Raw genomic sequence first — 25,688 nt, 5'->3', positions numbered from 1 at the left:
GTTGAGATTAAGGGGATTTCCTTTAATTGCTCGTGAAAGGATCTCGAATGTAATGGCCGCGCGGCTATACGTAATTCCATGGCAATGTAAGCGTAGACGGAAGGAGAAAATTGTGTAGGAGAAACGACGGTATAATGAGTTGCATGGTCGCCACAACTGTGTCCTTTATGCTACAAATAAATATTTTTCCGCGTTGCAGAATTACAGAATTGCATTTCTATTTGCGCGAAAACAAGCTTTTCCTGTGTGATATTGTAATGTAATCACATTGTAATGTAACAGTACTGTAACGGTGAACCTTATGAGACTTATTTGAGTGCAAACTGTTGCAATATGATCGCATTATGACATATATTCGCGATAAAACTTATCAATATTTATATATTAACTTATAATATCAATAAATATTGATATTATTTTACTTTTTTCTATTTTATAAATTCTAAAACAATGCTCAAATAATATTAAAACGCGAATAATTTATAAATTAAACTTTATGTATATACATTTACACATACATACACACAAGTATAAATAAAATAAGAATAAGAATCATTTAAACAATACTTATGCAAATGCGAACAAATGTAAAAATTTAGTTGGTAAACATAATATAGATAGATTATATATATATTTACTTATATAGCAAAGATATTTAAAAAAATTTATGTTATAGGTATTGTGATAAAATGAAGAAAAAAAGGAAGACGTTTATAAATTATAAATCGAAACTGAAACCTATTGAACATTGGATAAATTAAGGTTTTTCTTTCTTGTAGAGAAGCTATTGTGACTGAAATAGTAAACTAATTATTCCATTAAAATTTGCAATTTTTAAAACACTCTTTTAAGCGTAAAATTACAAATATTATTTTACAAGAGATTGACATAATAATTGTGGCTTGTTGATTATAAGATCACATATATTTAATTATTAAAAATATTTAAAGAACATGATTTATATTCTTTCTTTTTTTGTTATATATTTATATATAATTGCAAAATATTATATATTATATATAATTCTTACAAGTTGTTTAAGAAATAATGAATTATCTTTCAGTTAGTAAAATTTATTTAAAATTTTGTTTTTTATCACGTCATATGACTGCTTATTTTTATAAAACACACATATATTTTTAAATTTTCTTAATTATTGTGTAATTTTAGCTTTCTGATAAAAAATTCAAGTTTCGCGGCTAATGCTATTGACTTATCAAGGGGACAATAAGGAAACCTCTTGCTGAGGATAGCTCTTACTGTTTGTGATCATACGATTCATCGCGTTTTAATGTCTTTCAATATCTCTTACGACGACGATAAACGATCGAAATTCTGAATTAATTCTGAGTTTGTGAAAACTTGTGCGGTAAAATCGAACGATCTCACATTATTCTGGTATCGAGGTTGAATAGTCCACCTGCTTAACTTTACCGAATGCACCAATCTGTGGTGTGCGACGTTACTATCATGGCAGAATTAAGCGGGAGTAATAACGACAATTTTCAAGCATTTCTGTAATTCCGGAAATGTTTGCAAAATTAGATTTAAATCGAGCGTAACATCAATCACGATAAGAAGTCAAACAATATTTACCGTGTGCATTTCGGCCATATCTAGTTTTGTAATCTATGCAGAATTAAGTCACAACATATAAGATATAAATTTTTTTTTATAATCTCTGTTATTGCATAAAATCATAATTTAGAGAAAGTAATTATTAAAGGAGAATTTTAAAATTTAATTTATATCTCTATTAATTACTTAATAGATATAACTATTAACTACAATTTAATTAATTTGTATATCTGAACTTTTTGTTAATCATTTAATTGTTTTCTTTTTTTTGGATACTTTTTTTTATATTACGATTCATCTTTTATTACATACTCTGATCTAAATCGTAAAATACACAAATCCGAAATTGAATGAACTCGAAACCACATCGTAATAGTAAGTCGTATATCGTATGAATCTGTTAATGCGGTTGCGGAGCTTTTTGTAGGTTGTGGGTCATGAAAGACCGAAATTGCGTGTAAGCTCTTACACGCAGACATTCGTTCTGGCTAAACTCGAGTCGAACAGATAGGATAAATAAATGGACCCGACGCGACGGCGGGAAAGTGCCGAGTACACGAAAAGCGCTTCAAGTTCCGCGGGTAAAAGCTGAACTCGCGATGCTCGTGAGCGCTGCAGTTTCGGAGCTTAATTTCGTCGGATAGTTTCGACCGCCGAGAGATTCAACGACGACGTTTGCCACGGTCGCTAGTCGACGGACTTTGCGAATAAACGTCAGTGAGTGGTCGTAGACAGCCTCCTTTACTTCCACTTCCTGTTCCTCCTCTCTAGCATACATTTCGCTATTCGAAATTTCAGCGCGATGTTAGCAAACCGACAGAATCCAAATACTAGCCGCTGAGCTAACTCGTCTTCAGTCAAGTACACCGGAAGTAATTCGTCGGATAAATCCACTTGGATTTCCGAAAGGAATCCCTTTCGACTTGTATATCTATCCTCTCTACGAGCTACAAAAGGATTCCGTTTCCGCTCACAGCGGACATTGATACCTAAGATTTCATCGTTCGAAAAGATTGTGATCATCGACGAGAAAACAATATATGAAAATAACGAAAAATGTTATTATTGATTTTTAGGAAAATAAATCTAGATGGATATATAAATAAATTTTAGCTCGCTACATTTTTGACGATTTGTGATATTTCGGTAAAGATCAAATTAAATCAATATAATAATTTCTCTCTCTCTCTCTCTCTCTCTCTCTCTCTCTCTCTCTCTCTCTCTCTCATTCTAGGAGAATAAAATTTATCATCGTTAAAAAATTTGTCATTAAGACACGCGCTATTAGCCAAGCAAATGGCAATGGCATGTGTAACGAAAAAATCCGCAGGAAAGTCTCCCGTGGGAAACTGTAGACGGGAAATTTATTAGTGCATTCAGATTGTATCTCGTGGTGGCATTTATTTGTCTCAATTATTTTTTACGGCATTTTATTATTCCTTAGTGGATAAATATCATCTTTCAAATTTACGCAAATGTATAAAAGCGATTCTCTCTATACGCGCGCATATAACGTAATGGATTCATTTAGAATTTAGAATATATATATATATATATTCAAGCTTTAGCGTATATGTAATTCATAAAATATACTATATCCAATTGTACGATATAAATATATTTTATAATTGATAACAGAAAAAACCGTTAATGTTAATTTGATATGAAAAGCTATTAATTGAATGTGAAATTTTTAGTGTATTAATTGTATCTGTCCCATAACTTGTCGTTTATCCTTATTTATTTCATTATGTAAAGAGATTTCATTCATTTATTTGTAGGTATCTATTTATTTCGTGAAAAAATATAATTTCCCAGTAAGAAAAACTATTTATCTTGATATCTTGAGTACAAGTTAAATTAGTAGATATAATTTTACTAAAGTAGTTAAACATCTCTACGTCTGTATGTATATATCTGAATAATTGAAACCACTTTTCATAGACTCCTCGACTTTTCGAATAGTGGAGACTATAATTCTAAAGTCAATTTATAAGATCGAGCAATTTTATTCTTTAAAATGGCTATATTATGTTCACAGATGAAATTAATCGAGATTATATCGTATGCAGATTCGATAAAGTACATACATTCAAAGATAAATTGCAAACGCGAATATACCGAAGCATAATTATTTTCGTGTTATATACGCAGTACAAATTATATCCCTCGCCTCTTACGTTGCTGTACGAACGCAAATGGAATTGCGATCGACGAAAAGGCAGCCCCCTGGGCTTTCTCGGTTCTCAAGTTTCCATCATCCACCCTTGCAGTAACTCGGATCACGAACTTTATCAGATCAAAGATTTGTTTTATTCAGTGTCACGTAACTTGCCGTTTTCCTACGTATTCCCACACGGATACCATAATCTGATTGGCAAGTTCCATTCCGAACATATATAAAATGAATCCGCGATAATTCTTCCTCTTTCATAAAAATATAAAATATTAGATAAGCTTTTCTCTCCTCTTTCCAAATCAATATATATATACTTTTAAACTCGTCATCTATCATCTCATCGTAATCGTTACCTCATATAGATATAGACTATAATTTGTGATATCTTATAATGTTTATATTACGTTAACAATATAATTATAATAAATGCCAGAACACTATGTATCGCACATTATGATTATATTAATCGAACGTATCTGCAACGAATCAACATGTAAATTTCATTATTAAATCACGATGCGCAACGTCGGTAGAAAATTTAACGGGTGCATCGAAAGATCATCAGTTTTCACGGTCGAGAAAATCCTGGCGTTGCTCGAGAGAAGATATGTAGTTGCCTCGGTAATGCCGAAACGGGATTCCATTAATCTTGATCTTCCATAATAAGTGAATTCGCGCCGTGAAATACGCGCGCGCGCGGTCGACGCGATGTACTATACCTACAGAATTACAGATCAATCGACGCGGAAAGAAAGTACCGATCTCTCGCGAGTAGCGGATTACCTGTTTCTGAACTTTAATTATCGAACGTAATTCGACGAGGATTAATTACTAGCGAGTTAACGCGATTTCCTGTCTTGCGCTTGTCACGTTGTAACGTGGATGGATCTAAAAACAAAATTGTATTACGAAGTAACGAAGAACAAACAAAGTCAATTAAATACTGTATTTCACGGTGCGATGACATAGGTGTCTGTGTAGGTTGATAAAATTTTCTTGATTTTTATTATTATTCTCCCTTTTTACGATAAACGTTAAGAACATTAAAATTTTTAAATAAAAACTAAAATTCCGATAAACACGAAAAATTTTATAATCTATATAACATTCTTATACATATAATAAATCAAAATTTAATATCGATTTTTATTCATTGATTCTTATGCGATAACAGTTCATTATTATTTTAAGAATAGAACTGTTGCATTATCTTTATGGTAGAAAATATTGTAGAGAGACGAAATAAACATTGCATCATATGATTATTCTATTGCATACTTAAACATTTAGCCGATAGAAAGAGTCACATAAAATTCAATTAATTTAATCAATATAACATTATTATGGTTACAAACTTTAGTTAATTCAAGTTAAATACAATCATAATTAATTATAAATTCGATATTATATATTCGAATAAATAGAGCCAGTGTGGTCATTATGTGATAATATATGTATGCAACTAAATTTTGAACTAAAATCTCTCTACATTCACATATTAAATAAATGTTAAATAAATGTTAAATAATTTTATTAATTTCTATAATTATTAATTTCTAACATGTACTGTGTATATGACACTAAAACAATTCCTTATAAATAATCGCTATATTAAGCTCTGAAAATTTGCGGTCCTTTACAATACCTCATTTTGTTGATATGAAACAATGTTGCTGTTAATGTTTTAGTAAATATATCTATGAATGTTTGTGGAAGCGAATTTATCGATTCGATTGTTCCGTCGAAACCAAATTGTCGCGGAGGCAGGAAAGAGAGTTTCAGCCGCAAAACCAAAAGCAATTGCGAATCGCTCCGAGGACTTGCTCGTTAATTACAACTCGACGAATAATTAATTATGCACTGTCCGATTAAATACAAAATCGCACGTGGTCGCTGAGGCAGGCGTACCTGCATGAAAATCGCTGGCAAGACCACGGTACAATTAAAGCATTGTGCAGCGAGCACGGGCAAAAATAAATACATACGAAGAGACACGATTATATGCGCGTGTGCATAATTGGAACAGCCGCGAGGCTTTCGACCAGAGATTCATTAATGAACACGTAAAGACATACTCGAACATTGCCACGAACTTTACTTTTAACCTGTTTTTACGGTACTTGCGTAAAAAAAGGAGGCAATTTGAAAAGTTAAGAAAAACCGAGAGTGACTAGAGAGTGGAAAAATTGCTGTTCCCTTTTCTTCGTGCAAAACGAGCTGCAAATTGTGTGTGTGTGAAAAACTAAAAAAAAAATCACTTATATTCATATTTCTACCTTGAATTTTACGACTTATTTAGAAGGAAAAAAAAAAATAAAAATAAATAAGTCGCAGCTGGAAAACCCAAAGCCGAAAAAAAGTAGTAAAAAATATGCTCTTTACGTCTATGCTTAAGTAAGATTGCTTTAATCACCGTGTTTTTTATATCTTCCATTATCATGGCTTTATCTTACTGTCGTAAAAAAATTTAAGCCTGCTGAAAGGTTACCTTCCCTTACTCCTTTCGTCCCCTTTGCATAAAGATTAGATTATAACAGGAAAAATATGCTGAAAGATGCATTACAAATATAAAGTGATTTCAACCTCTGTGTGTTTGCTTTATTTAACAAGCTACACACACATACACACAAATTCGTTCTGGTAAAACTATTCTGGTATAACTAATTATATTTAAGATTGTTTGCTGTATAATAAAATATCAAATCTATGTACATATATGCTCTTATAAAAATAGAATATATCAAATAATAAATTCGACTTTATATGCATAAAATATACATTCTGACATTTAATTTATATTTATATAATATTATAGTTTTTGGTCGAGTTTGTAACTCCGTGCAACTGTGGTTCAAAGAAGAAAAATCATTGTTAAATAGGTATATTAATAAAATAACAAATATAAAAATCGCTTATCCGGTTTTTTAAAACTCATATTTTATATACTTCAAGATGTAGAAATGGTGTAGAAATGGAATTTGCTAAAAAAAAATTGTCTTTTTTTTTATAACCGTATTTTAATGCAATGATTTTACGCAAGTAATAAGTATTAGAGAGAAAAGAACCCTTATACTTTAAACATTTATCAATATGTCTATATTTATTACTTGACAATTCTTCTGAAAGAAAACTTTGTAATTCGCGCATTTATTATGGACGCGACGCGGTTAAAAGCGCGTATACATCTTACAACGTCCCTCCTTCTTGTGCTCATTAGAATGATGAAACGAAACTTAAACTGTTTTGCAAGGATCGCCTTGCGGTCACTTTAAAGCCATCTCTATGGTCGTTCCTAAAGCCGATTCTCTTTGTCGCGTTACTCTCTGGTAGAAATCTGGGCAGCTACGAACGCGTATACCCTTTTGAAATTCACGGCTTGTCGGATCTAGTGTTGACTCATTTACAATGTGGCTAGCCAATGTCGTAGGTGACACGCCACATGCAGCACTAGCAAATTATATGCAAATGCTAATCCGCATGCTAATTCACTGCGAATTGCATCGCGGCCAGTTTCCCTAAGAAATCTGCCGCCGGCAGCTAATTCACGACTGTCCCCGTTCACGAGGACAGCCGGGCCGGATTCAGAGTTGCATTAGCCACTTTAGAATTACCCGGGGTCGGGTTGGAAATAACCTTTGAATTATTTACTCGAAAATATTGTGGATGCAGAGCTGGAAGTCGGACGGGTGCTTTCTACGTTCCTACTTCCGCTGCGAGCTAACGTTGCTTCAAATTTTGACATTCTTTAGTAGCTTCTAATACGGCCGTCCCCGCAATGCACAATTATGTGCATAATCTTTTAAAATCTTATAGTGGAACTCACATGTTTAATCGTATTTTATAAAACGTTACGATTTTTATTTATTTATCGTATTTTGTTTGTTAATAGAGCGCGCTTTTAATAGAACGAGCTATGTAAATTTGTAATAACATGTAATTATACAAAATAAGAATTAACTTTACACGCTTGATTTAGAACTTGTATGACAAGTGTGTATTTATAATTTTTTATGATATATACAAGTTATTATTCGCGTTAGGCCAGTATGATTGATTTATATAAATACCTCTTGCACAATCAATCGAGTAAAATGCCCTTATTTATTTAACGAATTTAGAACTCGGTCCGACCTTATTTCCATTTCTGAATTATATATGGAAAGTGCTGTGTACATGTCATGAATGAAATATACGCCGCCTAGCCAAACGTTCCGTATGTAACGATATTGTTAATATTACCGAAGTTACTCGTATTAATCCAATCCCAACTCTCTCTCCACGCGACGCGTATATATTTGTCAAACATAATACATTATAACATACAGTTTGTTTGGCATATAGTGCTTTCTAAAAGCACTATATCTCAATCTAGTTTAATTTAAACAGATTTTCTTATTATATGCAAATTCGATGTTCGTAATTCGATATGCTTTTTTCTATATTTGTTTCAGTTTTAATTCATTAAATTCAAAAAAATTTCAAAGAATGAAAAAATGAAATACTATGTGATTATAAAATCAATTTTTAAACAAAAGTTACCCGAAAATCAACAGAATAATATATATAAATGACAGTTGAGTGAACATTAAAAATATTAAATTCAGTGTCATTTTAGATTAACAGAATACAGTATCGCTGTAAAGTACAAAAACTTTGCTTAATTATTCAATAATTCTCTCTATAAACTAAATGCGGATTAAATAAACTTAGTTAGACTAATTATTTCATTATCACTTCAATCGAGAGTAATTATCACTTTACGAGAATTGAGATATCACCTTGCAATTGTATGATAAAATTATCTAGGTATTCCATAATATTCACAGATGAAGAAGTGTAAAACGCGCGCGATTTCGCGCTAAGTAATTTTAGAAAGTAATTTCGAAAGAATAAGAAGTTCAGTATCGGATCAAGTTGTATGATCTCAATCTGAAAATTGTTGGAAATGCCGTTCTTTGTCTTCGCGCGAATCTTTGACCGTAAGAGTTCAATTTTTCGACGACGCTTTTCACACACGATTGTCAATAACTCTCGTACTGTCAAAGAAGTTTCAGTGTTCTCCCAACTTTTCTGCACTTCAGAAAGTTTAGGCAGAATCTCTCAACATCTCTCTCACAATGACAAATGTCATTGAGCTCTTGGTGTTTGTCGCGCGAATTTCACCCAAGTTCGCGATCGACTAGACGAGTGAGTTTCGAGAACGGCAAGAATGTTCGCACATTGAACAGTGCATATCGTGACTTGTAGTAAGTAGTTGATGTCTTTTTTTTTATTCGTGCACGGTGCATCAGTGGAAATTTTATGAAGAAAAAAATCGCTTAATGTATACTTAGAATTTCGAGATGGTAATTCTCGAAAAAAGTATTTCAAAATTTGACAATGATGAAGGTGTTAAGATTGTGACGGGCGTACATAGATTACAGAAAATTACAACCATGTTTTAATTTTTTACATAATAACTGTTTGATGTTAACGCGATTTCTCTCTTTCATATTTTTCCATGAATATTTTTTTGATAATTTCTTTAAGAAAAAAATATCAAGATTAGAAAGTTTCCAGAACGAGATATATTGGTTCCGCTAGAAACAAGCCAATAATATGTTACATCGATACGGACGACTTTCGGGAAACTCGTTGAAAATCTTCAACCATCGATATTTTTTTATAAGTTTGTTGATTATCGTCGACTCGAATAATATAGATTATTGGGTCACTTTGGTTCGGTTCAATTTACTCTCGATTGAAATTTAAATTCTTCGTCAAGGACGAAGCCTTCGCGAATCAACTACTTAAAATAACTTAAGAATATAATACGTTTCATAAGTATTTCTCGTTTTTTGTGTAAAAATGATACAGAATGCGATATATTCCAATACAGTTCTTTACCATATTCTAGTACCATATTTCGTGCGAGAAAATTATTCCAATTTACTCTCGACGAATAATTCCACTTCTCTGTTAGCCATATATTTATTGCAAAATGTATACGTTATACATCTAAAGAATATTCTGGAATATGCAAAAGCAGTTCGAAAAAGATTTCTTTTAAAGAGTTGCTCTGTTCTAATCGCACGCATTCAATATTCTTCAAATATGCATATACAATGTAAACGCGGAGAGTCATGGTATCGCATAAATCATTTCAAGTTGTCAGAAATTTAACGAAATTAAAATGAAAATGTGTCAAAAGTTCTTTTTAAAATGCAATCTACATTTAAGACTTGTTAAAAGTGTAAAACATAAATACATAAATATTTACGTTACTTTGAAGAAATTATTTATCAGATGTCATGGACTGACGAGAATCGGACAATATCTCACTTAATACAATATCTATAAATGTGCATATATGCAATTAAATTATGAATATATTTTTCGTTTCGATCGTTAATCATTTCTGTATTATTGCATTACTGTGTTGTTTAACTTAGTTGAGAGAGGGGAGAAACCTTAAAACAATGTGCTCTGAGAACGGGAAGATAATTAATCTTACTTTAGCCTGAGTATCGTATATTAGCGTGACTGGCCCACCTTGCATTCACCTATCTTTACCGCACAATTGAACTAATTGCAATTAATAACTCTCCGTGAATACATCCACTCATTCCCTTCTCTCTCTTTCTAATTGCAGGCATCAGTTCTACTTGCATTCCCGCCTCGAGCTGATCGATGGTAAATTAAAGGTATCAGATTGGAACTCCGTGGCCCGTTTGGTAGCTCTAATAGCGCAAGCCGATGGTGGTGATTATGATGCGCTATCACCGCCGCATGCACTTTACTCTCAATGCTGTCATATACAACCCGCGGAGCCGTGTGAACCAAAACCTCAAGATTTTCTACTTCGAATAGTTCAGCAGCACAAGGAAATTAAGGTTCGAACATCTTGACAAGTATTAATTATAATTTAATTCGCTATACATAATTGCTATTATTATATACGTATTTTTTATTTCGATAAATTTATATATACATTATTCTTTCTTATTCTCCAGTTAATATAATTAATAAACTCTTTCTATCGTCCTTTTTTTAAATCGTCATTATTTTTAAAGTGCCACGAAATTGAATTGAATTTAATTTAACTTTTTCGCTCGGCTTTAATATGTATGATTGCTTTTAATAAAAACAAAAACAATATTTTTCGAGAATAATTACGTTTTTTTATGCAAACATGTTATATTTTTTTAATTAAATTTTGAGTGTATTTTTTTACGATTCAATGACTGATGTATAATACGAATTTTCAGGGAATGAAAACTTCGACCGCTGAATATTGGCTCTTGAAAGAAATATCAAATCTCGACATGTTCGGACAGGAAATGTTTCATAGTAAATTTGGATACAATGGAGTTTCTATGATCGGCGTTGGTCCACACGGAATCACGGTCTATCGCAATCAGGATGAAGAAACGCAAAAGTAAACTATGCATTAATATATAGTATATTTAAAACTTAGGAGAAGAGAATTTTTATATTCATAGCCAAAAAATATTTTTTTGTCTGATTTTTTAAAACATTTAAAGAAATGCACTGTAACTAATTGTAAGTTTAATATTGTTAGTTTATCGCATTATTTTGTTAAGCTATTTTTATCGTAAAACGCATCAAATTGAGCTGCGCTATTAGACTTTTATGTATTGATTAATCAATTCAATATGCATTAATATTTACAAAGTTTAGCAACGTAATATTCAAAATATTACGTTGCTAAACTTTGTATTTATTAATGCAAAATGATGAAAGAATAATTTTAATATCATTTATTGGCGATAGGAGACAGTACGTATCGGCTGTTGCACTCTGTACCATCCATCGAGATGATTTTTCAACAGATCAGCTGTTCAACTGAACTGTCATTATCCCAATTCGCGCTTAATATATAAAATAATAAAGTTGTAGAGTCTATCTATATAAGATAAAAATAATTCATTGAAAATATTTACGTGAAAAAATATCGTAATTTTATTCAAGTTTTTGCTTCATCTATTATGTAGAAGGAGATTAGCATTAAAAAATTTTATTTTTTACCACACAATTCAAACTAATTATATATTATTGCATTACAGCATACCGTACACAGCTATACAAAGCGCTACGTCACAACGACGAATGTTTCACTTGGTTTACCTCTCGCTCGATGGTGAAGAGACGTCGTTGGACTTTAAATTAGACTCAAGTCAGTCTGCCAGTGGACTTTATAGAGCGATCACCGAGAAACACGCATTTTACAGCTGCGAAACAGTTAGAAGCGCAGTCACCGCGCAGTTTATCCGTGATTTAAAGGTATCCCGGATGCAAATTTTGTTTACATGGACGATTTAAATATTATTTGTAAAAGTAAACTTTTTGATTTTGACAAAAATACCAATGAGAATATTATGTCTTTTCTATATATCTCAATATATGCTAATAAAAAGTATTTTTGAATACGCACATGTGTATGTACGTGTGTAAGATACTTATTTTTTATTTTGAAACATAATACTACATCTTTTTTCATTATTGCGGTATCATAGAGTTTTATAAGAGCAGGTATCCATATATATGTATATATTTAAAAACTTTTGGTATAGAATAGTTTTGTTTTAACTTAACACACCGCGAGTCAAACTGCGATTGTATAATTGCCATTGTTTTCTTCTTCAGGGGACAATAATTTCCATTTTCAATGAAGACTCGACTCTGGGCAAGAAGTACGTGTTCGATATACGCAGGACTTGCCGGGAGGTTTATGACAATGCACGGCGTGCGCTTTATTGCGAGACCACGACCATAGCTTTGCCGGAGAATGAGATTCTCGAGAACCAAGCCTGTGGCGAATGCGAGAATCCCAAGTGCAAGGTGAGCGATAAATTCAGCCGTCCCGTCTGATAATCGCAAGAGATTATCGTTATCGCGAATGGTTAATAGGACATAATCCAAGGGACAATTTGTATATAATGTTGGGTGAAATTTCAGGAATCTCGGGAATGTCTAGCGAGATTACTAGACGCTATGCTGTGCCGAATCTGCATGGATCGAAGCCTAGACACCGCCTTGTTTCCCTGCGGACACGCTGTGGCTTGTTTGGATTGCGCCCGTCGTTGCGAGCGTTGCCCATTATGCCGGGCCGATATTGACTATTGCCGAACGATATATCTCCCGATCGAGCTGACGCACATCGATAAACACAATTCGAAGCTGTTGTCGGAGACGATCGAGCCTGTATTCGGCAAACCGGTGGAGATAAAAGAACGAATTTTGGGCAGCGAAGCGTCGGTCAACAGTAACATTTGAGACTGTCGAGTCAGACGTCGATTCAGCGCATTTGAAAGGTTTTTCAGGATTGTTACTTGCCGCGCAGAAAGGGCGTATTAATTATAAAATATATGCGAGAGTGCAAGCACTTTTTTATTTATCCATCGAGTGACGATTTCGCGAATTCGATTTGTCGAAATCTTTATTTCGACTTTATAGCGACTGCTTCAAATATATGCAATGTTACATATACATTTCACATTATTCGCGTCGATATTTCTCTTCTATTTCACTTCTTCATTTATCCATTTAATTTATAAAAAAAATACCGACACACCGTGCGTACCCATATAAGATCACTGTAATTAATTTGTTTTTATTTAATTCTTTTGCAAAGGATTTTATCATTATAAACAAAATAGTTCAATTTAATCATACGTTATCGACGTCATTATGCCCTAATTTCAAATTATTGCGAACATTTCTTTCACATATATTTCTTAATTTTACAACGTCCTTGTGGTAAAAATTATTAAGGAAAATTTTCTTTTTTGGTTTTTTAGCCAAAGAAATATGTATAGTAATAGGTTTTTAAGGTGATCTCTCTCTTGTTAATGATTAACAAATACAGAACGAATAGTCTGCAAATACTGCACTTGAAAAATGATGGTACTGTGATTGAAGATGACAGTGTTGGAAAGACACAAGGGATATGAGGCTATCGTAGATAGATCCAACGAAAGAATTATAGAATTACATCATCATCTAGATATTCGTAACGAATGTTAAAAACAATCCCTTTATTCGAGCGACCGAAAAGTGCTATTAGCAGCATCGATCTGTAAGAAGCAATGCTGCCAACGAGTATCAAGAAATGTGTGATCTATATTATATAAAATCCGAAAGCACTTTGTGTAAATTTTTATTTTTAACTGATGATTGGACCAATACTTTCCTCTCGTTATTTCATGATCGATGCTTTGTTCCTCTTAGATAGATATAGTTTTATTTGATCGTACTTTTACCTCTGATCTAGATAATACTCGCAGGTTGCTTGGGTCAAAACTTTTATCGGAATCAATGACCCAGAATATTTTTTACTACAACAACTTGGTTACTCATTACGCATTATGCGATATCGTTTACACAAAACAACTGCTACAATAAAATCACTTCTAATGTTTTGATAAAGTAAAATTGGAATCATGTGGCTATACATATGTATATTAATTACGATATTTACGCGTGCAACATATGAAAAACTTAGAATATTAAGTATTACATTATCACTTTAATGTAGATTGTAACGATAAAAGCAACACGATACGAACATTACATTTAGATATGTATTATGAATCTATTTTTATCATAGTGGAACAAGAGTAGAAACTAAAGCACTTAATCATTGCTGAATTATTATCCTAAAGAGATTTTTTCCTGAATTGTGTCCACTTATTTTTAATTGAAGCATTTTATGCAAAGAGGAAACTTTATTTCCATAATATCTGTTTATATATGTACATAAGAAACGAGATAACCCACAGCAATAGGGTCAAGTGAGTAAAAGTCACGAGTTCACCATATGTCAAATCTGATTTAACATACTATGTGCGTACGTCAGTAAGTCATAATAAAAGCAAAACGACTTAATTGTCTGTGCTTTGCTAAAAGATAAATCGCAGAATAAAAAGTCAACGGCATTTTATGTCTGAGGAAATACAGACTATTGCACAAAAATAGCTCGCCTCTTCATTTAAATTGTGCAAAACCAGCTAAAATTCAAGATATTGACTTTTCTTTTTATTCTCGCTGAGAATCTGATGTTAGCAATATGGTCAGCCTCGAACCAATTATTTATAACATTTACCAATAGCATTCTATAAACTTTGTATGTGTGATGAAAGTATAGAGTGAACGAAAGAATGAAAAAGAGAGAGAAAGAGAAAAAGGAGATAATATAAAAAATGAGAAAATAATGAAAAGATTGTTATAGTCATTCATCAATGCAAAGCAGACTTAGTTTGTAATTATTTATAAGAAGATATAATAGTGTATTTATATGCCCCCTATGAATGAATCACAGTGTAGCCGTCGTTTTGTTCACGAATATGCCGGTTTAGTATTCTATCTTATTATAAGACACTTTGTAGCATCTCTAGACATAGTATATTAATATGATAGCGAGGCTACACTGTATCTGCAAGATCAGAGTATTGCTTGGAGTTAATTATTTTATTTTATTTTTTATTATTATTATTTTTTTTTTAAATATTAGCGCGTATAAAATCGAAGCCTAAATCGTGTATTTAATGCAATTCAATGCAATTCAATGCAATTCTGCAATAGGTTACTATTGTCACGCAAACAAGATAAAATATCTCTGTTGTAAAACTGTTGTAAACCTATCGTGCGATAATCGTCGTGAAAAACGAGCATAATTACAATTATATTCTTTAAAAAATAGTGGTCTGCAATCGCGAATATATGAAAAACAAAATAACTTTGACCACTATTGTGTGTCGATGTAAGATTACTAATAATGACGACAACAATAATACTATTATTATGCATTACGATTAGTAATTTCTTGTGATTTTAAATCTCTGTATAAAATATATGAGTAAAAAATTAAAATATTGTAGCTATAGATCTATATGGTAGAGACAAAAGTGATCCGAGAGAGAAAGAGAGAGTATTTCTAAAAGTTATCATTTGCAAAGAGTATTTTTAAAGTATTTCCAATTATTTTTTAGTATTATATCAGAATTCCACCCAGTGGAGAAAATGGAAATGCGTGCGTACATATGAAAATATCACAACTTATGAGACGTAAAGAAAACGTAAATTTTAGCATTCAATACAATGTTCCAACCTGTTGATTAAATACTGTGAAACATCGAATATCGAATTCTTATTTAAGTCCAATCCTATTTAATTCTATTCTTTAAACAATATATTTTTGTCTACTTTTAAAGTAATCGCTGATATAAATGCTGTTGAGATTTCGAGTTGAAATTAAATATTTATTCTTACTTACTTGTACAAAAAGAAGATGTAAATGGAATTTCTCTGGCAGTTTCATGTTGCTGTTGACACTTGTAGTTTCTGAAAAAAAGAATATACTATTATTATTACAATCAAAATTTTTGTAAATTGAGAAATTTTATTATAAAAATTAACATTATAATTTAGATATTAGATATATTTGTTTAATTAAATATGTTGCAATCAAACTTCTCGTAACATTAATTAATAAATTCTTTCTGGTTTGCGTTATCATAATTATCAATCGAAAAGAAAAATAGATGAATAACAGAAAAAAAATGATTTAATTGTGAAAAGCAATGAATTATATATCATCTTTGTTCCATTTCAATATCATATGCCATTTCCTCTATTAATAAAGATATAATATGATTATATTCGAATCGAAACTGCTGTTTATTTATCATTTTTTTCTATATATGGCTAAATTCATTATTCTTACATAAATTTTTCTTAATAAATCGCGACGATTCATATCGATATTTAACGATAAATAATAACAATCATCAATGTAGGTATAAACACCGATAAAGTAAAGCAAACGATTTAAGAGATTTCACTTACAACTTATGATTTTGAGTAACTTACTCTTGTACAATTAGCCAAAATTATTATATTAACGGACATTATAATTACTCTCTCGTAATTGTAATAAATTCAATAACCATCAATAATATTACCTATTTCCTTTCTTTAAACCTATCGATAAGATGTTGCGAAGAATTAATTCGAGCCGCGATAAAAGAAATCCTTGCATAAATATATAAAAATAGACACGATTTTTTAACACCACACACAGTGACCTAAAAATGATTGCGAAGGAAAAGAAGAGAACGTTGGCGATGAGGAACCGTAGTCAACTTCAAAGTCTGCGCTGGTACGTCGTTGGCGCGGTTGGCGGCAACTCGGTCGCGGGTTCGCGTCGGTGCGCATGCGTCGCGCGCTCTCATTGGTCGTTGCGGTGGCGCTGTCATATGACGAAGCTGCGTGGCATGACGGGACGACGGATCGGCGATTTTGCAACATGGCGGCGAAGTGAGGGCGAAGTCGTGGGTGCTGTGCCATCGGAAAATGTATTTTTCCTAGTCACCCGTAACGATTCCGACGTTACTTGGTAATCACGCGCGCGACAGTGAAACATACGTGTTCGGGTGGTGTCGGACGGGCCGATCGCGGGCAGTAGCGCGTGTAAATATGAGCGGGACGGCCGGCAGCGCGACGACGAAGGTGACACCCCGCGGTACCGTGCGCTGTTCGAGCTGCTCGAGCACGTATGGCAGGGACTAGGGACTAGGGCGAGCGACGAGGGAGCTCCGCTTTTGTCCTAGCGAGCCACCGACAGCAGCATCAAATAGCGACGCGATGCTGTGGCCAGCTCTGCCGAATCGTGAGAACGTGAGTGTCGTGTGCGGAAACAATGTCCATATCTCTCTCTATCTCTCTCTCTTTCTCTCTCTCTCTCTCTCTCTTTCTCTCTCTCTCTCTCTCTCTCTCTCTCTCTCTCTCTCTCTCTCTCTCTCTCACTCTCTCACTGTCTCTCACTGTCTCTCTTTCTCTCTTTCTCTCTGTGGCGCGTGTGCCGATCGGCCTGCGTAATTTCGGTAGCGGCGAGAGTGCGTGGTGCGTACGAGAGATCGCTCGCCCGCCCGGGATCGGCGATCCGCGGCGATCAGCCGTCTCGCCCGTCCTCCTCGTCCTTCCGACTTCCGTGAAATCTTGGAACGACGAGGAGTTCCGGTCGCGAATAATTTCGACGCCGTTTCTCCGAAACGGGCGCGTCGTCGATCGCTCAAGACGGTAGCGTAACTCGAGCAAGCGCGCACCACCATTGTGACCATCGAATGCCAGATGCCAGTTGCCAGTTGATCGCCAATTGTTTCGTCCAACGAATCTACCGCTCCTCCGCGCTCTATTCCGGACGGCGATCGATTCATCCTCCGTCATCGCCGTCATCTCCGTCGGAAAATCGCTCTCCTACGTGCGTTTCGCCCGCATTCCAATTCCCTTTCCCCGCTTCCGTACCGTCCAAGAGCAGAATGACACACTCCTCCTTAAACGGCGGCCCCTTAACAAGCATGCTTACCGATGTACCGAAAAGTTCATCTCTGGTCGGTCTCGGTAAATCGCTCGATGTAGCGATGCTCCAAAAATACCGCATGCCATACGGTGGTCTAAAAGTCTAAATGCATCGAGCCGCGATCTTGTCTCAAATTTATAAATGCTCTCGATAATAAATGTCAATGCTCTGATTCTTTTCAACGCATCTGTTGATTGTTGTCAAGTTGTGAGATTAGCTGTTTACCAGCTGTTTATACGTTGTGTAACAATGAATCAGACAACTGGTATTGAAAACCTTGTGCGTGTAGACAATCAAAAATTCATTTTTAAAATGTCTCTACAGTAATACAGAGTTGTAATATAGAGCAATTATATAATTTACTATCAAGTATATATACAAGTAATAAGTATCTGTACATATGTACAGGTTGTCCAATGAATCGTAACACTATCAATGGATAAAACTGCGTGTGTAGTTTTATAAAATCGATTTAAAAAGATTTATTCTATATTTCCATTTAGTTTTTTTAGGAATACGTATCACATTTTTGTTGGTCGCATTAAGATTTATTCAACACTTTGTGTTAAATAATTTGCTAGTCAAAACAGTAGTTATATTTAAAGTTTAAAGGATAATTGCTTTCAAAAATTGTAATACTATCTAGAATGAATACTTCATGAATCTCAAATGCTGCGATAATGCTATGCATATTTGCTATTATTACTTATTGATATATTGAGTGATTTCTGCACATTAACTATGAAATGAGGTTACAGCTGCACCCAAATAATTTTATTTGCATACAATGAGATATCCTAAAAGGATTGCTTTCAAATAATATTTGCGTTGCCACTAACTTGAAAAATATATACTCGATGCAATTATATATAGTTGAGTTTCAAATATATAAAAAAAGTACATTATTTCTTTTAGTCGTATCACGCAGTAAATAATAAATACAAATAGATATGAATGAATGTGTAAGAAGGAGAATGTATGTGTGCGTTATATCTGAACTATATATATATATATAGATATATATACTGTACAATTTATAGCATGGATCCATTCTATATTTTCAGATATGCATAAGAAATAGAAGCTCTATCGACCACTGTGATTTCTGATCGTATATGCGTGCCAAACACAAAGCTACCAGAGGGCGTTAAGAAGAGATCCAATGGTTTCCTGACATAATGGAGAGCAAATTATACGTGAAGAATGAGCCGGGACTTGAGGGGCAATCGCTCGCGAATCCGCAGCCCAATCCGGCCGTCGAGGACGGCGGGGGAGCGAGGATCTGCTTTGTCTGTGGCGTCGTGGGCCACAGCGAGCAACACTGGTTACGAGTAAAACCAAGCCCGGGCGGTGCACCCAACGAGCCCTATTTTCCGTTTCTCGAGTCGCATGAACCACCGAGTGGCTATCGTGGCGAAGGTGCCAGAAGCGGTGCCATCAGAGCATGCAATCTCTGTTATATTCTGTTGTTGCAACAGTGGGAAAGTTACGAGCGAGAGGCTAGGCCGCACAGTCAGCGGATTTATTGGTTAAAGAGATGCGACGGCGGCTCGTTCACGGGTGCCGAGATGGCACTTCAGGGTGAGTACGCCGCCCAGGTCTTGGGCTTGACGAACGATCAGGCGCCGCAGCTCAGACAGGAAAACCGATCGGCCGGTATCTCCCCGCGATTACCGCCGAATTCACCCTCGCCGAGAGTCGAGCAAACCAGACCACCGTCGAATTCAGTCGAGCTACCAAGGCCGCACTCTAACACTGCGGATCCGCATAGGCACTTGGAACAAACGAGGCTTACAATGGAATCTCCTCATCACAGATTGCAGTCACCTCATCAAAGGTTGCAGAGTCCCCGACAATCTGTCGAGGACGCTAGAATATCCAACGAGGCGGCGTTGGATCTGAGACATGCACCTAGAAGTTCACCTGCACCACAATCCACCTTACCGCCACAATCTACAGGTTGTTAATTCATGTTGCTATCAATTCACATACTATTTCACACATTTAAAACTCAAAAAGAAGGTACTAAATATCAAATTTTATATATATATTTTTTACTGTTTTGTTTACTTTTTTAAAATATTTTTTTATAAATTATTTAGTATTTTTAAAAAATTATTTCTCGGACAATAATATTGTTACATCGATATAAGTATCAATCGCAATGTTAAAAAAATATATATACATAAAACACAAAGATAAGTGTACATTAGAATTTTCCTAATATTGGTAAATGTAATTGGATCTTTATCTGGAAAGTTAATCAATTTGTCAATTTATTTTAATTCTAATCCAGAGGATCAAAGAATGTACTGTTCATTATACAGAGTGATAAATTATGATATAATTGATCTATCGAAACATTTCTATTTTTAAATGTAAAAGAAATATGGAGAAATTATGAAACCATTATGTGGATCTATTTATTTATTTTTTAATTTTTTAAATTGTATATTGACATTTGTGTATCGAGATTAAATATATGTATAAATTATGAAAATATTAGATATATTTAAATATTAGATATATAATATTGCTATAAATTTTGAAATAAGATTTACAGATTCTCGTCGGTCATTACATTTATGGAATACTATACGATACTATCAGTAACAATGTACACACACACACACACACGATAAAATATCATCTATTATATGTATAGCATAGAAAATGAAAAAAGTGTAACGAAAAGTGTAATTGGAAAATTTTAATATATGCTTGGTACTTAAAGCATGTCCAAAGTGTACACTCGGCAAAATAACTTGGATATAAAATCACTAAGCGTTATCTGATAGGAGTACAAAATTGTTTTTCATCGCTATTATATGTTATCTCGGTTTAGAATGTATACGCGGTAAATATACGAATCGGGTCGCTATTTACGCTGGCCTTAGTCCTTTCGTGCACTAATGCTAACGTTTGAAAGTAAAGGTTAAAACAGTTTTGTATAGATAAGAAGTATGTCGAAGTCGTGGCAAAGAGTCAGTCCGATTCATTTAACGCGCACGTCCGATCAGAGTGGCGATTCCAAGCGATTTTCCTCCCGCGCTCCGCGCACTCGCGGAATATTGAGCTTTGGTGACCTCAACAATTTCGATCCGCCCGATCTGATATTCATTAGTCAGCGTATGCCCCGATAGATAAGCGGGTCGTGGTTCGGAATGGAGCTATTGAAACACTATATTCGTCGTCGAAACTAACTCGACTTGTTCGTATTCGTGGATATATCGCGGCGATAAACTCGCGAAAAATGCTGGCTCTAAGTGGGCCACGTGCAGCGCAATAATGATAATGTCGAAGGCGTGTGAGAATCTCCGGACAACTAGAGTGACCAGTTACATTGCGCATTCACGGATTTTCATTTTACGCGACGACGCGTACCATAGAGCGCTCATCGACAATGAGCGATCGGCGTAACCGATCTGACGTTGCGATTACAGCTATCTACAGCGGCGGATCGTCGTCCAGCGTCGGCACAGACATATTAGATTTATCGATGCCGGACAAGAACTCTGTCACTGAAGTCTGTTATGTGTGCGGGGACGAATTCAAGAGAGGATCTCTTAGTCACATCGCTGCGAAGCCACTGCCAAATCCGCCGCACCCTTCTTCCAGTCCGCCATTCTTTCCATCACTGATGCTTCATCCCAGGCCGAGCAGAAGTCGACCTATGGACAGCGCTGGTCGAGTGCAGGTATATTATTTTCCTGTTGATGTATTTGTCAATTATTCTTCTAAAATTGTTGTATAACGATTTATACATTGAATTTTTTTTTTTTTTTTTTTTTCTTTAGGCCTGTTCAGCGTGCCAGAATCATCTTTTATTACAATGGAAAGCTTACACGCGGCAGGGAGTACCGCACGGTGATAGAAATTATACGCTTCGCAAGCGGCAAGCACCTACAATGGATACAACCACGTTTATTTGCTACACTTGCGCTCTCGAGTACCCTTCATCCAGTATTAGACTACTATATTGCTGTCCTAATCCCGAGAAGGAGGCGTACTTTCCTTATATTTATACTCTGAGACCTCCTCTAGGAGCTAGTCCTATTAGTCCTCAGGGAATGGTGCAGGTTTGCTCCATTTGTTATAGAGCTATCCCGCATAAGCAGCAAATGCATATCGGAGAAAATCACGAGGCACAGCCAACGGGACAGAATATGGATTTACGTCAACAAGGTTAATTTCTTTTTTTATTAATCCCGAAGAATATTCATGCGAGTTTATTCCGCCGTCTTTTTATCGTCTAAAGAGATTATAAATTTCTCATTGCAGGTACTTCGCCACGACCCGCTGTTGCGAAATCTCCGGCTAATTCAGCTGGTAGCGATATTCGCTTCAAGCCATACGACTTAAACAAATCGGCGGTTGCTACAAACAAGCAACGAAGCAGTGCCACCGTAAAAGTTCCGATTCCTGGGCAACGAAATTCACCCAGTAACGGTCCCGCGGAAAACGGTACCGTCGCGCTTGGCCAAAATTATAGGTGCTATATTTGTGAGAGATTATATCCCCGTACTCATATGGAGTGGTAAGAGTCTTATTATATCAATACTCATTCTTATCGCCAAAAAGACTATAATTTAAAAGAAATAAAAATGTAATCTTATTGCGAGATAATTCTATAATTCTTTTATCGTTACCATCAGGTTATCTACGAGTCCAGAAGGAATGAATTCACACGCTATGCATTTTCCTTGCTTGAGAGGAATGGCACGTACATCCGAAAACGCCTGCATGGATAGTCATGGCAGAGTATTAGCATGTAGTCACTGTGTGAATCATCTTGCACAACAATGGGAAAATATGGATGCTGAACGGGTTCCTTTAGAACGCCGCAGGTTAGTTCATCGTAAATTACATTAGCCATTACTCGTAATCGATTTGCATATATTACGCGAGTTAATAGCGAAGTGAGAAAAATGTTTTGTAAGCGTACGGTTAAATTACTTTTATGATGGATCTGTGATTCAAGTTTTGTGTAAAAGATTGACAACTGTATATAATTCTCTTTAATTAACTTGTGCATTAAGTAACGAAACAAATAATTTTTATTGTATTTTTTGAAATTTTGAATATTTTTTTATATAAAAGAGCGCTAATGTAATATATTCATGTGATATATTTATAATATCTGTGTGATACTCTTGTGTTAAATTCTAGGTACGATATTCCTAGTCCACATCCAAATGGTGACGTAAATCGGTCAATCGCTACGCCACCGAGTTCTAGTTCGGATCGAACATTCGGAAGCAATCCAGGCACATCGAGTAGCTCGATATATTGCTTCCTGTGCGGCTTACACAGCGATCTTACTCTCGCGAGAGTCCTATACGGTCGTCCTCAGGGTCGAAACGCGCCATTCTTCCCAGAATTGTTACGTCACCAGTCACCGCCGAACGCCGAGCAACTACGCGAAGACGGTTCCGCTCTGGTCTGCACGTTTTGTTATCACTCGCTGTTGGCGCAATGGCGTCGATACGAATCTCTTTCTAGTGGTCAGCAAGTGAATGCCGCCGAACGGCAATACAATACCCACGATTATTCCTGTTACGTCTGCGGCATCACGACGTACAGAAAACGAGTACGGGCGCTGCCGGTGAAAGATTTTCCGTTTCTAAGGTATCACAGACAACTGGAGAAAAGTCTGTTGTTAGAGAATGGCGATTTCGCGGTAGTCTGCTTGGACTGTTACGAGACCTTGCGCACACAGAGCCTCGAGTACGAGAGATGGGGCTTGCCAGTTGAAAAACGAGAATACAATTGGATTGTGCAACCTCCACCGCCCGAGGACAGTCCTGACGCGGCCATAGCTAGGTTACCGTCCGGCGAAAGATCCGAGAAAGTGGTTAGTATACATCGCTTATCGATAAATGATGTAACAATCGCATAATGAACGATCAAGTTTGTTATGCGCCAACGAAAACAGACATTACAACTGTATCTCTGTTTATCTCTGACAGGTTCCACCGACATTAACTGTAAGGCCGGCACGAAAGAACTGCTCACCAAAGGCACCCGATAAGAAGGCACCTCCAAAAATTCCGGAGAAGGAACAAGGTAAGTAATAATTGAATCTCAAATGAAACGCATTAATTGTGCAAATTTAACATTGTGTGTGCGCGATATATGGAAAATATTTTCAATCTTAATCGGGAATGAAAAGTGAAATAAGAATGATAATGCCATATTTCACAATCTAAATAAGATATTTAACACGTTTGAAGCATTTCTATAAGTAAACTCGGCGAATTTCAAACTTTTCTCATCTGAGGTAATGCACCCAGAGAATACTTGTTAATTAAACGATCAACAAAAACTTTTCAGGAAGTGTTTTCTTCGACTTTAGTAGTTAAAACACTTCTATTAGATATAATATCGAGTTGACCGGAAACTTTCCCTTATAAAACTTAAATGCATAAGTTTGCTGTACAGATAATAATACTGATGAAGCGTAAAAATTGCAACTGCATAGGTAAATGTTACGAAAATCTCTGAATTTGATTAAATATTATTTTTTACTTTAAAGCGAAATTCGCTTAATAAAGCAAAGATTGATATCTCGTCGTTGAAACGAACGGCAAAGCTTTGTGTGTCCCGCTTCTCCGCACGCTTAAAACGTTTGTTTGTGTGCGTATTGTGTGCACACGCGCGCGCACGCACACATCTATATATACATGCACATATTTGTACAAAGACTCAGCGGAGCGGAAGGTTGTATGTAAGGCGGAGGGTGGAGTAGATAAAACGTGAGTGGTACTCTTAAAAATCCGACAGACAAAAGAAGACTGACGGTAGAGAGCTATCCGAGAGAGCATAGGTTCTGATGGGTCGAGCGAGTTTTCGCTGTTTTTTTCACTCTTTTTTTCTCCTTTTCTTCGTTTACATCTTTTTTTCTTACTTCCGTGAATCCTTCCCCGCAGCGTCTCGAGTTACGAGTAGGAAAATATCTTTCTCGGCGAAATTTCTTGCCATCGCCCAGTCTTGCAAATATACATGTATTCTTTTGAACACACACATGCTCCGTAATTCCTGCAATACTGTTTTTTTTTTTTTTTTTTACGTGTATCCTAAAGTGTGAAACTGCATCGTGTTTAAACAATTATATATTTACACGTATTTTACATTATTTTGAAAATAAAACAAATTAAATAATAATAAAATAATTACGTAAATTAAATTAAATAAACAATTGGAAATTAATATTAAAACATAAAAAGATGAATATCGCGATGACATGTATTTTGTTATATTTTTATTCGCCGACACCATCTGCATTCGCCGGAAAAAAATTCTCTCGCCGCGAAAGGTTCCCTCGTGGCTTTGTTGCTGTTAACCTGTAACACTTTCGCTTTGTTCTTTTCCTTTTTCGTCCTGACTTACTGGCGGTATGCACGCCCCTGGTGGAGTAAGGCACGTCTCTTCGAGTTTACGCCGTTGAACACGTGAGACCACCGTGCAAACCTGCCATTTAGGAGTCGTAAACTTGCACTCGAGCAGGCCGTCCAAGTCGCATTTTTTTAATCCGATCAAGACAAGCTTATAAAAATTAATATTAATAACTTT

General features: G+C 35.2%; 2 protein-coding genes and 1 long non-coding RNA gene across 5 annotated transcripts in view; 2 read left to right on the top strand and 1 right to left on the bottom strand.

Moving 5' to 3' along the window:
• Dnr1 (E3 ubiquitin-protein ligase defense repressor 1) overlaps positions 1 to 15,895 on the top strand; it is a 139,528-nt gene extending 123,633 nt beyond the window's left edge. Inside the window, exons 3-7 of the mRNA XM_083052856.1 lie at positions 10,389 to 10,629; positions 11,005 to 11,174; positions 11,824 to 12,040; positions 12,404 to 12,598; positions 12,716 to 15,895. Coding sequence (XP_082908982.1) covers positions 10,389 to 10,629; positions 11,005 to 11,174; positions 11,824 to 12,040; positions 12,404 to 12,598; positions 12,716 to 13,033 — 1,141 coding nt within the window. The 3' untranslated portion in view covers positions 13,034 to 15,895. The remainder of the gene's footprint in view (positions 1 to 10,388; positions 10,630 to 11,004; positions 11,175 to 11,823; positions 12,041 to 12,403; positions 12,599 to 12,715) is intronic.
• The window catches only part of LOC145944505 (uncharacterized), a 161,268-nt gene that overhangs the window by 36,203 nt on the left and 99,377 nt on the right, over positions 1 to 25,688 (bottom strand). Inside the window, exons 1-2 of one of the 2 annotated variants that reach the window (XR_014426686.1) lie at positions 16,720 to 16,889; positions 16,032 to 16,099 (exon numbers count right to left, since the gene is read on the bottom strand). This is a non-coding gene — a long non-coding RNA (uncharacterized LOC145944505). Of the gene's footprint in view, positions 1 to 16,031; positions 16,100 to 16,719; positions 16,890 to 25,688 lie in introns of those variants that run through there. The other variant, XR_014426685.1, reaches the window with a different exon arrangement.
• Positions 17,050 to 25,688, top strand: part of Px (MAP7 domain-containing protein plexus) — an 86,610-nt gene continuing 77,971 nt past the window's right edge. The window contains exons 1-8 of one of the 2 annotated variants that reach the window (XM_083052852.1): positions 17,050 to 17,434; positions 19,181 to 20,075; positions 21,560 to 21,813; positions 21,914 to 22,301; positions 22,398 to 22,653; positions 22,772 to 22,963; positions 23,286 to 23,970; positions 24,086 to 24,182. In XM_083052852.1, coding sequence (XP_082908978.1) covers positions 19,295 to 20,075; positions 21,560 to 21,813; positions 21,914 to 22,301; positions 22,398 to 22,653; positions 22,772 to 22,963; positions 23,286 to 23,970; positions 24,086 to 24,182 — 2,653 coding nt within the window. In that variant the 5' untranslated portion in view covers positions 17,050 to 17,434; positions 19,181 to 19,294. Of the gene's footprint in view, positions 17,435 to 17,888; positions 18,018 to 19,180; positions 20,076 to 21,559; positions 21,814 to 21,913; positions 22,302 to 22,397; positions 22,654 to 22,771; positions 22,964 to 23,285; positions 23,971 to 24,085; positions 24,183 to 25,688 lie in introns of those variants that run through there. The other variant, XM_083052853.1, reaches the window with a different exon arrangement.

The sequence above is a fragment of the Prenolepis imparis genome, unplaced genomic scaffold, assembly GCF_030444845.1.
Source record: "Prenolepis imparis isolate NDT839.2.m4 unplaced genomic scaffold, iyPreImpa1.0 SCAF_13, whole genome shotgun sequence".
Taxonomy (NCBI): Eukaryota; Metazoa; Arthropoda; class Insecta; order Hymenoptera; family Formicidae; genus Prenolepis; species Prenolepis imparis.
Note: the sequence above shows the minus strand (reverse complement) of the source record. Positions and strands in the feature narration are given on the sequence as shown.